General features: G+C 39.5%; 2 protein-coding genes across 2 annotated transcripts; one reads left to right on the forward strand and one right to left on the reverse strand.

Moving 5' to 3' along the window:
- Positions 1-1,241: 1,241 nt before the first annotated feature.
- On the forward strand, positions 1,242-6,984 carry slc35a3a (solute carrier family 35 member A3a). Its single transcript, XM_056252337.1, has 8 exons — positions 1,242-1,524; positions 2,286-2,508; positions 3,281-3,435; positions 3,519-3,641; positions 3,732-3,906; positions 5,733-5,851; positions 6,010-6,143; positions 6,232-6,984. Exons 2-8 carry the CDS (start codon positions 2,319-2,321, stop codon positions 6,320-6,322), a joined length of 987 nt encoding a protein of 328 aa, XP_056108312.1. The 5' UTR covers positions 1,242-1,524; positions 2,286-2,318; the 3' UTR covers positions 6,323-6,984.
- A 2,083-nt stretch (positions 6,985-9,067) lies between these two features.
- Positions 9,068-11,507, reverse strand: fam78bb (family with sequence similarity 78 member Bb). Its single transcript, XM_056252339.1, has 2 exons — positions 11,218-11,507; positions 9,068-9,725 (listed from the first exon to the last, which is right to left on the reverse strand). The coding sequence occupies exons 1-2, from the start codon at positions 11,478-11,480 to the stop codon at positions 9,203-9,205; spliced, it is 786 nt and encodes a 261-aa protein (XP_056108314.1). The 5' UTR covers positions 11,481-11,507; the 3' UTR covers positions 9,068-9,202.
- Between the last annotated feature and the right edge of the window lie 650 nt (positions 11,508-12,157).

The raw sequence follows: 12,157 nt of genomic DNA on the forward strand, positions 1-12,157 counted from the left end.
ACAAATACTATGGAAGTCAGTGGGGTCCATCAACTGTTTTGTTACCGACATTCTTCAAAATATCTTCTTTTGTGTTCAGCAGAAGAAAGAAATTCATACAGATTTGAAACAACTTGAGGGTGAGTAAATTATGACAGAATTTTCATTTTTAAGTGAACTATTCCTTTAAGTCTGTTAAGTGTGTGTGTGTGTGTGTGTGTGTGTTTAAGCCCTTTGTAATTGCCCCTAGTGGGATTAATAAAGTGGTGAACTAAACTAGACTAATCTATCTATCTATCCATCTATCTATCTATCTATCCATCCCAATTCGCATTTGGCTAAGCCCCGCCCCCCTTGGTTACTGTTGCTACGTCCGACAAACAAACTTCATCTGGGCTCTGGTATCAACATGACAGCTCTTCCTGCTGAAATTTTATCAAACTTTTATAAAGCAGCAAATAAAGTGTCCGATAGAAGTAGGCAAAATGAGCTGCAATATACGTTCGAAGGCTATATTCACGACATACAGGTGAAACGCACGGAACAATAAGGCATCCAAACAGAGCCAAAAGCCTCTGTTTTTCAAAAAAAAAAAAAGAACCACCGCATATCCTACTAATCGAGACGGAGGCTGGGACAAACAACATCAAGGAGCAACACTGTTCATGCAAAGCTGGGTAGGTCTCTATTCACTTCTATTATCGTTATTACAAAGCAAACGGACTACGCGAGTATAATAACGTTGTATTTATTAGCAGAGTGTGCTAGACGACACTTGTCAGGATTTGACTTCGGTTTTAGGAAGGGAAAAAAACGCACACCCCCCTCCAACCTCTCTGGGAAACGCGTATCTGTGTTACAAATGCCCCAGGCACAACGTTTAACCATATTTTTGATAACACTACGACGGTAATAGCCTGCCGAGACCAAACATATGAGACGCCTGTGTTAAAGTCAATGGAGCGATGTGGAAAAAGTGTCGGACCTCTGTGCAAGCTCGTTCTTGGCTGCGCTGTGATTGGTCAATCTACATTCTAGGGTGTGGCTTAGCCAAAGGCGAATTAGGTCCAGTCAGGCTCTGGGTCCAGTTCAATTTTGAAATAAATTGAACATCATTCTGTCCGCCAACCGACAGGTGGCGACAACGACTCATAATCAAAAGATCGAAACAACAAAACACTAGGAAGTACTGCAAGATTGTTAAGATTCATGATTTTCTACACTTCACTTGACAGTCTGCTTTTCATTCTTGATAGGTGAGGGAATCAGCCATGAGTAAAACATATAGCAGATGACCATGCGAAGTGGACACCCGGAACGGTTGATTTTATCAAATAATAATAGCTTAGCAGCAGTAGCTCTTAGTGTTTAAGTGTCAAAATAAGACACTGCTGAAGTATTTAACGTTACTCACTGTATGTACATTCAACTTAAGTAGAATCTGCAAGGATGGATCTTTGACGGGGATTAAAGTTTATGTTTGCCTTCAAACTCCTACTCATAAACTGCAACTCTTCCGGATTACTGCTATAGTCTTCTGAAAAGGTAAGACTATGAAAATATATGTAATATTTACGTTTAAAAACTAATTGGTATCATAGATTTATGTTAAACATCTGCCCATGTCATTGTGACTTGCGATAAAATATAACTTAGATATTTTGTTGTTGTTGTTTTTGTTGTTGTTTTTCATGTTTTTGTCATTTATATTTATTTATTCATCTATTCACTAGTAAATTCGGAAATCCAAATTTTCTGAATATTTCTGAAATAATGACAGTTAATATATTTAATATTTCTGTATCTAATGTTTCTGAATATTTTACTATTTGTGTCCTTCAGTTAAAGGAATAGGCCTAGTTCACCCAGAAGTGATATAAATAATTGTAAGATAATTGTTGCTAAGTGTGATAAGCATTATTTACTCAACCTCATGTTGGCTTTATTTCTTCACTGGAAACAAAAAAGTTGATGAGTGGAATGACAGCCTCAGTCACCATTCACTTTGGTGACTGATTGCAACAACATGAGTGAGTAAATGGGGACACACTTTTCATGTTTGATTGATCCATCCCTTTAATTGTTTAACATTTCAATCCTACATTTATTTTAGTAAACTGTAGGGTTAATGTTTGATTTCTTGATCAAGGACACTATATTGTGTGGATACTATATAGCTCTGGATATCAGTGTTGTTTATGGCCATTAATGTTTACAGAGCAGCTTGCTTGTCGGACCCAGCTGGGACAACATTGTATTTCAACATCTGTCTGCTCTTTGCCCTTTTCTGCCTCATGTCACCCCAGTCTGTCCTGGTCTCCTCGTGAGAGGCTGTCATCATGGCATCGGCCAAGCTTAAGTACCTCTCTCTTGGGGTCCTGGTGTTCCAGACCACGTCCCTGGTGCTGACCATGCGTTACTCGCGCACCTTACAGGGCGACGGGCCGCGTTACCTCGCCTCCTCTGCCGTGGTGGTGGCAGAGTTCCTCAAGATCCTCACCTGTGTGGGGCTCGTCTTCAAAGATCACAGTAAGTTTCATTGTGCCTCCTTCCTCCTTGAGATTGTTTTCAGTATATCTTCTTGAAAGCACCTCAAGAATGAAGTAGCTATTCTTTTTCTGTTCATCCAAAAGTAGTAAGTAGACCACTACAGACAGAATTTACAACGCAGAATGTACAAATCTACTCATCAATTTCTTTACTGACATTGTGCCTCAGATTCTAAATATTTTTCAAAGATTTGAAACCACTAACCTGGAAAACTTTTTCGTAAGTGCTCATAATATCAACCTGGTACCTTTCAAACATGTTAAAACAATATTTTTTAAACAAGTCCACCCTTGTTCCTAGATGTTACAGTATGTTGCTGTCAGGTAATCTGACTGGAGCTATTTTCACAATAAATTTTAAAAAAGTATCTTATGCTCACTGAGGCTGCATTTATTTAATCAAAATATACAGTAATATTGCGAAATGGTATTTTACAGTTAAAAATAACGTATATGTATTTTAATATATTTAATATGAAAATCAAAATTTTCAGCATCATTACGCCAGTCTTCAGTGTCACATGATCCTTCAGAAATCATTCTGATTTGCTGCTCAAGAAACATTTCTTATTGGTATCAATGTTGACGACAATCAATGAAACGACCCCCATATATTTGAACGGTAATGAAAATCAAATAATGTGAGGATTGGAATCCTATATACAGTATATGCCGCCTGAGTCTGAGTCTACATCGGGGAGGAATGGCTCAGAATTATTGCTGAGTGTAACTACTGTATCTGTGTGGAACAGGTTACAGCGGCCGAGCACTGAGCAGTATTCTGAGACAGGAGATTCTACACAAACCTATAGAGACGCTGAAGCTGGCGATTCCTTCTGGAATCTACACGCTACAGAATAACCTGCTCTACGTAGCGCTGTCCAACCTTGATGCAGCTACCTACCAGGTAAGTCCATATGCATTTATTAGTTGCATACATTATTTTATGGCTATCGTTATGTTTTTTTTATGTATCCTGTGCACTTCTAGGTGACATACCAGTTGAAGATCCTGACCACAGCCCTGTTTTCTGTGTTTATGCTGGGCCGCAGGCTCGGGGTGTACCAGTGGTTGTCTCTGCTAATTCTTATGGCTGGGGTTGCACTTGTACAGGTAAATATACCTTGATTAGAGATTAACTGCCAAAAAATGTGTTGCAATCTTTGATGTATTAATGTAATTCATGATTTCTTGTTTGGACAGTGGCCAGCGGACTCCACGTCAGACCCTCAGAAAGAGCAGCCGACTGCAGGCTCACAGTTTGTGGGGCTGATGGCCGTGTTGGTGGCCTGTTTCTCCAGTGGGTTTGCTGGCGTCTACTTTGAGAAGATCCTTAAAGAGACCAAGCAGAGTGTTTGGGTCCGAAACATCCAGCTTGGTAAGTCGTTTTAAAGAAATAAAACATACATGGGTCATTGCAGAAAATGAGATCTGTGACTAACAAAAGCTTGTGATTCTTACATGCTTTGTTCATCGTGATAATAATAATAAGCTAAACTCAGGCTATAAACCAAATACACCACGGTCTCACAACTTAAACGTCACCATCACTAACTCTTTTTTTTTTTTTTTCACTAATGGCTTTGTTTAAAAACATTTTTCCTGAAAGCTCGAGTTATAATAGTTTGCAAGAGTGTGATTATAAACACAACAAGGCTTTGAAAGTGGACTAGTGAGTAGATGAGTTTACCTGTTCAGCTGATGACGTTTAATGTCCCAGACAACCTCTTTAGCCCCATTTAGCCACTTATTAGCAACCACCTTTTTTCAAGTAAAAGCTTTAAAAAAATCACAAGAGGGTATTTCCGATGTATTTTATATCGTAGGATAAAACGTGAACATATCTTGAGCTTGTTTTCACCACAGACCTTATTTCAAGGATTTTACCAAAAACCCATTGACTTCAGGACAATGGAACCGGAAGTGCTAAAATGCTAACTTGTTTCTGGGTTTTGGCCTACAAAAATACATCATCCCTGCACCACTCTATATTATACTAAAGCAGGGGTCGGGAATCTATTTAACATTCAGTGGTGTTTCAACAGCTACTAAGTACAATGTATTGTTCTATGAGCAGAAAGCAACAAAAAAGCAGATCAAATTGCATCACTGGGATGGGCGACTACACCTATGCGTGCCAATGCGAACACACCTGCCTTAAGTTGCTGGCCACTACTAGAGGGATTTGCATATGAAGTCACGCAATAAATTGTGGTTTTAGTATAATCAGTATGTATGATGCTTTTCCTCAATCTGAGCATCTTGGTGTTCAGATCAAATGAACACTTCACACGGCTTAGATAGGTGACAATTAACTGATAACACGAAGCACTGACACATACAACCTATTTTTACACTAGAAGTCTGGTGACTTCTGTATGATATGTATTACCTAAAGATGTTCTCAAATTTCAAACAACTGAAATTTGTATTTATTTTTAACAAGCAGAATCCTTGTACAAAAAAACCCCAGTATGAGGTCACATTCAGGAGCTTAAGGCGAATATGTATGTGCGTGTTCATTCTTGCCATGTGGAGTCACAGTGTAAGATTTATTTATAACTGCCAATGTGTGAATTGAGCGTCTGTAGTGATTCACCTCCTAATGTGAACTTCTGTTCATCATAATGAACGAAGCCAAAAAAGCATCCCTGTTCTTCAATGAGTGCCAAGATAATTTGATAACCTATAATTTCATCATTTCTTTTCTCAGAATGAAGTCGTTTATTGATTTATACACTATCGTTCAAAAGTTTGTGGTCAGTACGTTTATAATGTATAATGTTTCTATTTCAAATAAATGATATTTCTATTTCTATTTATTCAAATATTGTAGTTTCCAAGGAGCACAACTGTTTTTAACCTTGATAATAATAAGAAATGTTTCTTGAGCACCAAAAATGTAACGTGTAATATTACTATTTTACAGTTTTTTAGCAAATACATTTACTAAACCTTTGAACTAGTGTAGATTACAGTAGTTTGATTTAATGTTTACGAATTTGAATAATTCATTCAATCTTAATTATAATTTGAGAATGAACCTACTAGATGTGTGTCTGGAATTTTATATGAACCTACTCGCTTCATTTGTCTCAAAAGAAATGAATGGTGAACAGCCATTCTGCTACTGTACTTTCCTTGTATGACTGTACATATCTGAGTGCTGTGGTATAGTATCTCACATGTATCTTCTGTGCGCAGGCATGTTTGGCCTGGTTTTTGGGATCTTCGGGATGTTGGCATACGATGGAGACAGAGTCCAAGAACACGGAATGTTCCAGGGCTACAACACGCTGACCTGGATTGTGGTTGCTCTTCAGGTGAGCCTGAACACTTTGCAGTACAAGACTTGTGAAGTACAAATGTTTACGTGTGAGTCAGAGTTGATAACTGCTTCATCATTAACAGCGAACAGGAAGCCAACACAAGCTTTTCTCCTGGAACGATATCAATTGATTATTTTTTTTATTTCAAACAGGCTCTTGGAGGACTCGTAATAGCTGCTGTCATCAAGTATGCTGACAACATACTAAAAGGGTTCGCTACATCACTCTCAATAATCCTCTCCACATTCATTTCATATTTCTGGCTTGAGGACTTTGAGCCTACTAGGTAAAAACAAATGTGATCAATAAATGCTTTAAATTCAACTGAATTCAACTTTTTTTTTTAAAAGCACTCGTTTTTCTCTCCTGTGCAGCGTGTTCTTCCTGGGCACAGTATTTGTCATGATGGCGACGTTTCTCTATGGTTATGAGAACAAGCCGGCGACCAACCCAAGCAGAGCATGATAAATGGATGGATGATGTGAAAGTGGAGTGGAACAAAGGGATGAAACGAGTGGAAGGACGGAGAAGAGGAGAGGAGGCGTAGAGAGCGGACAAGGATTGATTCAAGGTTGGATAACAAGCTGGGCCACTGCTGTGCAGTGCTGAGCTGAAGCACACTGGGTGTAATGCTTTGGGCCTGTGGTTTCAGTGAAACTCGTTTAGCTTGAAAACATTCATCATCGCTAATCTCATTAATGGGTGATGGATAAAAACACTTCATAACGTGCCATCTTCAACTGATTCTGGATGAGCTGAGACCTTTTTTTGGATCATGACTTGAGCACAGAACTCGTTTGGCTCTTCTCAATCATTAATATCTGTCCATCTTTGAGGGGCAATGGCTGCTTTTGGATCGCTAATTCGCCACAAATGAAACTTGAATCTCGCATTAACTCGCCAATGGATATTAGGCTACTAATGGGGTCGTTGCATCACTGTATTTTTGTGTCATTATTCAAACTGCTTACGTCCTACAAAAATATATTTTATGTTATTTTAATAGACTGGGATGCTGGGTTAGATTCTGTGCCATAGAAATTGAGAGAATGGCATACATTTTGTGAATACGATGGAAACGTTTTGATATTATTATAATGAAATGATAATAACAAGACTTATGACAATGAGGCTAGCCGGTCAGTTTGCGGGATATGGTGATTACAGATTAATTTATGTATTACCTCTGTCAAGTACGGAGCCCCTAAAGGGACGTGTTGATGGAAAAAATATTATTCAATGCTTTAACATTCGCTCGCAAATGTTTTGCGTTCCCCCGAGAATCTTTGCGTTCACTAGCAAAACTTTTGCGAACAAATGCAAAGATTTTGTGAATGAATACAAAGTTTCTCGAGGGAACGCAAACATTTTGCGAGCGAATTAAAAGTTTCTCAGGGGAACGCAAAACATTTGCGAGAGACCGCAAAAGCATTGACAATTTTCCTTCCCATCTCATATCCCATGTCCCTTTAGGGGCTCTGTAACAAAGAATACTTGAGTTACTCCATTATATATGCAAGGAAGTGCTTTTTTAGCGACTTTGCACCATGTGTGAAGCTATATTGGTATCTGGTGAGGAGTAATAATAAATCAGGTGTTTAATTATATTCTTTTTTTTTTTTTTTAACAATACATACATTTTCACCATGGCAGCACAAAATTTAAAAGAAAGAGGTTTGGCATTTGTTTCAAAAGGTGTAAAAACAATGCATGCAATCACAGCTTGAAAAAGGCAAAAAGGTTTTTCTGTTCTTACATACAGTTGGCCATTCAGATCCATGTTTATTTGATCAGTCAGGATGCTGTATCTGCCCGAGTCCTTCAAAACACACTGAACCACAAAAACAATAAACTTTACAGTGACCTCAATGTTGTTTTTGAAGTCTGTGCATCCCATATGGCATCATAAATTTAGTTTATACAATGGCTTTAATGCTCATTTTTGATAATCAAGCAGTCACTCCACTGTAATTTGTGCAGGCGCTGCATGGATACTCTTGAGGAGGAAGAAGAGGGTGCTTCAAAGAAGAAGGTGGTTTTTTTGTGCTTTCCTGTCTGGATGTGTGTTCGTTATCTCAGTAGGAATGTCCGGACTCCGGATAGTTTGCACCTCTCTAATGAGTAGCGGTGGGAGTTGGGTGTTTTCAGCACTGTTCAAATCTTTCTCTTGCCCTCCCTCGATTCCCTCGCTACAAGGTGAGCTGACAAGTGAAATTGTAGACAGCTCCAGACATTCTTCAGCTTAGAGCTTAGAAATTCAAGCAGGCGAAGTCCTGTCATTTCCACTTCAGCAGTATTCACAGTCCAGGTTATGCTCTGTGGAACTAAAAAGTCTTATATCTCTTCTTACTTCATTTATGCATGCTGAATAGCAAATATATCTGACAGTTGGGGCTTTCTGTTTCCTTCAAATGAACTTTGAATGCAACCAATTAAGTTGAAAGGCAATACTGAATTCTATTGTACACCTTCTGAAGTCATACATTCATTGACAACCGTTTCTCTTGTTTTGCAATACAAGTAGCATGTAAGGCTTGCTGCTCTGCCTGAGCAGGACTGGCTCCTGTGTATCTCAGATGTTTTACACTTAAAGAGAACTTTTAAAAGAGAAGGTTGGAGTTAAATGATCTGTAAATAGTTGAATTGTCTGTAATACTCCACCCAAAAACGAACATGAAAATTCTGCCATCATTCACCCTCATGTCGGTCAGAAAAACATTTTGAAGAACGTTGGGGAGTAAAACCATTGACTTCCATTGTATGGACAAAAAAAAATTCTCAAAATATTTTCATGTTCCACAGAAGAAAGAAAATCATACAGGTTTGGAATGACATTATGGTTATTACATTATGACAGAATGTCATTTTTTTTGGTGGAGTATCCTTTTATGTATACCAGAAGAATGATTTATTCACCTTGAGTCTTGAGGTTTTAAGGCAAATGTCAATATCAAATTAAAGGGATAATTCACCCAAACTACAATATCATTATTCCAAACCTGTTCGACTTTTTCCTCAGTGGAACGCAAAAGAAGAACTTTTGAAAAATGCTGTGTTTTTTCTTCTTCTTCTATACATTGAAAGTCAATGGTGTCCAATGTAGTTTTGTTTCATTGGATGGACAAAAACATTCTTTAAAATATCTTTTTGTGTCTCCTTCGCACAAGGAACGAAAGTCATAAAAGTTTGAAATTATTTGAGAGTGCGTAAATTATGATTTTTTTGGAATGAACTGTCCCCTTAAGTGTCTCTATGGCCATTCAAGAACCAAGCATCTCTTTAAAGGCAGTAGTGTGGATTTAAGGCAAATTTTGATTGAAAACTTTCACGTTTTCCCACATCCTGCTACTTGGAGGGGATCACCACTAATGGTGGTCCTCGCTTGGGCCTCCACATTAGCACTTGGGCGTCATTAGCATTAGGTTTACCCAGAGCTTTAAGGGGGATCGGCTCCATGTGAGTCAACACCTTGGGCTGGTCCTGGTGCACCCGGCCGGTGAGTCTTGCTCGAGATCCCAGTGGCTTGGAGGAGTCCACGGCGATGTCCACTTTCATCCTCCACTTCACTGTCTGCAGGAGGATCTTCTCCTGTGTGGCCATATTCAAAGCCACCAGCCAAGTGGTGAAGCTCTGGTCGCGTTTGATCCGCGTGAGCAAAGGCACATTGCTCTCGCTCACCGGTACGGCCCATGTTACGCTGGGGTAGAAGTTATCATTCATGCTGACAGAGAAGCGTGAGGGTTTGGATGCGGGGCCGGAGAGGGTCACCGTTTCCGTTGTGTTTCCGTACCACGGGTAACTCACCCCGTCTGAGTCGCTGATGGCCTTTACCAGTCCTTCTCGTAACTCTGGCAGCTCCCAGCTTGACCTGCGGAAATGAACGTTTAGAGGTGAAGCGAACAAACATGGTTGTGCTGTTGAATATATGCTGTAAGTGAAAGAAGATGCTGAGTCCAAGTGCACAAATGATAATTGGGGTTAAGGATGACATTCATTATCAGGGTCCCAGCTGCCTGTGTAAAATGACTCAGTGTGAGAGGACGTTAATGTGGCTGGGTGTTGTTAGGTATGACCCCATGCTGGCATTTCTTCTTTGGTACAGCACCATCTGTGTCACAGTAAACCCCACGCAACCACCCGCTCAGGCAGTAATACACACCCCCACACACATGTCCACACCTCCACACAGACAGGCCCCCCCAGGCAGCATCAGAAGAGCCCACATCACACGTCACAGGGCTTGTGGGTGGGTGTGAGAATGTCTCTATCTCGTCTGCTGCACTGTGTGGATAATTGCATTCGCCTGCAAAACTAAACTGTTTAGTGCAACCACGCTGATGTTTCAGAGCAGCTATTCTGTTTTTATCTGCTGCCTCTCCCTGTCTGATCCAGTGACAGGCTGTGAAACTCATTTGTGGGAGTATAAATGAAAGAGCAGTGACTGATGAAGGTGCAAACACTCCTCCCCTTAGGCACTGAGCTGATGTATGCATACTCTCTGAATATAAATCACTGCTGCACTGCACTGAAGTTATCCTTTGCCATACACTATTTAAAGTCGTAATTGAACAGACTAATATAAATGAAAAATGAACTCATAGATGGGTCAATGACAACTTTTTTTTAAAGTCAATTTATACAAAGATGATTTGAATGTGATCAACATGATTTCAATTTCTGAATTAAATTAATTTAGAATTTTTTTTTTTTTTTTTTTTTGAGTGAAGCTTAAAAACTAAGTGGTTTGACTGTCCAGAGATTGTGGGAAAATAATGAAAAAAGTATCCTAAAAGGCTTAAATTCGTGACTGTAGAAATGTTGACAAGCAGTTTGGCATGTTTATTCTATTATTCTCAAATTTTTTATTTAAAATAAATGAATAGGCCTATCTTTTGTTCTGGTAAATCAAAGTCAGTGTGGCATCAATTTGATTAAAGAAAGTTTTAGGAAAACCAAAAAATACATTTTTAAATGTCGAGTGTTTTGTCCTTTTTATGAAAAGGATGTTTTGTTCCGGTCAAAATGAGTAACTTTAAGAAAAATACTGGTTCATGAATCATGATTCATGACTCACCTGTATTCAACATTCAAGTATTTTAGTACCTTACAGTTCATGGCTATTTTGGAGTCATTTAATTCGAATTAGGCTAATTGTTTTTCAATAATTACAGACTGAAATAACTTGACACAATATGTAAGAACTTTTAAACTAGATTTTTAAATACTTTTATAATCTCTGAGATCCTTATTTGCCACTGACCCAGATAAATGATTGCTTATCAGTGGCTTAATTTCCATATGTTTAGTTCATTTAGTGAAGAGCAAGGGCATCGAAGGCATAAAACATGCACCAGGCTTACATGCCGAGGTCTCCATAAGTGTTGTAAAATTCCATTTGAGTGCACGCTTGAATCCAACCCACAACCCAAGTCTCATTTCGAGGGATCGGCGGCATTACTATCCGGGCGGAGGCCTTGAAGTACGGGGTTTTGTAGCGGAGCACTATGGGTGAATTCTCCTCGATCACTGTCGGACAATGGTCAATCGTAGCAGACACGTCATAAACAACGATGTTCTCGCGTTTGATTCGGGGCTTGCAGGCGACACTTTGAAGGCAACCCATGGCTGGAGAGCGTCAGGGTAATCGGCCAACCAAGTAGGGTGTTTAAAAAATAATAAATATACTTTCAAATGTCCGAAAAAACGCGTCGATCAAAGCTCATGTCCAGTCCACGCGCCAAAAATAGTTAGGCTACTCAAATAAAAAAAAATGTAGGCTATTTGAATTCTGAAAAGTCAACGACAAGACATAAACGGGTGTCAATCAAAAGCACGTGCTTTCCCCCAAGTCAATGCCATTTAGATATGATCAACAGATATCAAATAACTCTCTAGTTACTCGGGATTAACAACAGGTTGCAAGACCTCCGACCATCTCTTGATCTTCGGTGTGCCCATGCTTTGATTGTCACTCGCGATCGGGCTTAAGGGTTGTTTTGGGCTCCCACTTCAATCTGATATGTTCCCTTTCAAATCCACATGGGCTTTTGCAGCTCTTCGCCCTTTCATCCGTTTCTTTCTGGTCCGAGTTTTCATGTCACAACCGGAGGCAGAGCAAAAACAGTCAGGTGTGGCGGACCGCTCGCCTCGACAAGAGCTGGTCGCGATTCTGTTTTTCTCGATTGATGTTTGCGCTTTCGGAACAACAGACAATCTCAAAGTATTTCATGATTTACAACGGAGGAGGAACCGCGAAAAGTATGTTACACAGCGGAGTGTTGCTCTCGATCACATCACAAT

The sequence above is a fragment of the Rhinichthys klamathensis genome, unplaced genomic scaffold (assembly GCF_029890125.1).
Source record: "Rhinichthys klamathensis goyatoka isolate OS25496 unplaced genomic scaffold, OSU_Roscu_1.1 h1tg000094l_1, whole genome shotgun sequence".
Taxonomy (NCBI): domain Eukaryota; kingdom Metazoa; phylum Chordata; class Actinopteri; order Cypriniformes; family Leuciscidae; genus Rhinichthys; species Rhinichthys klamathensis.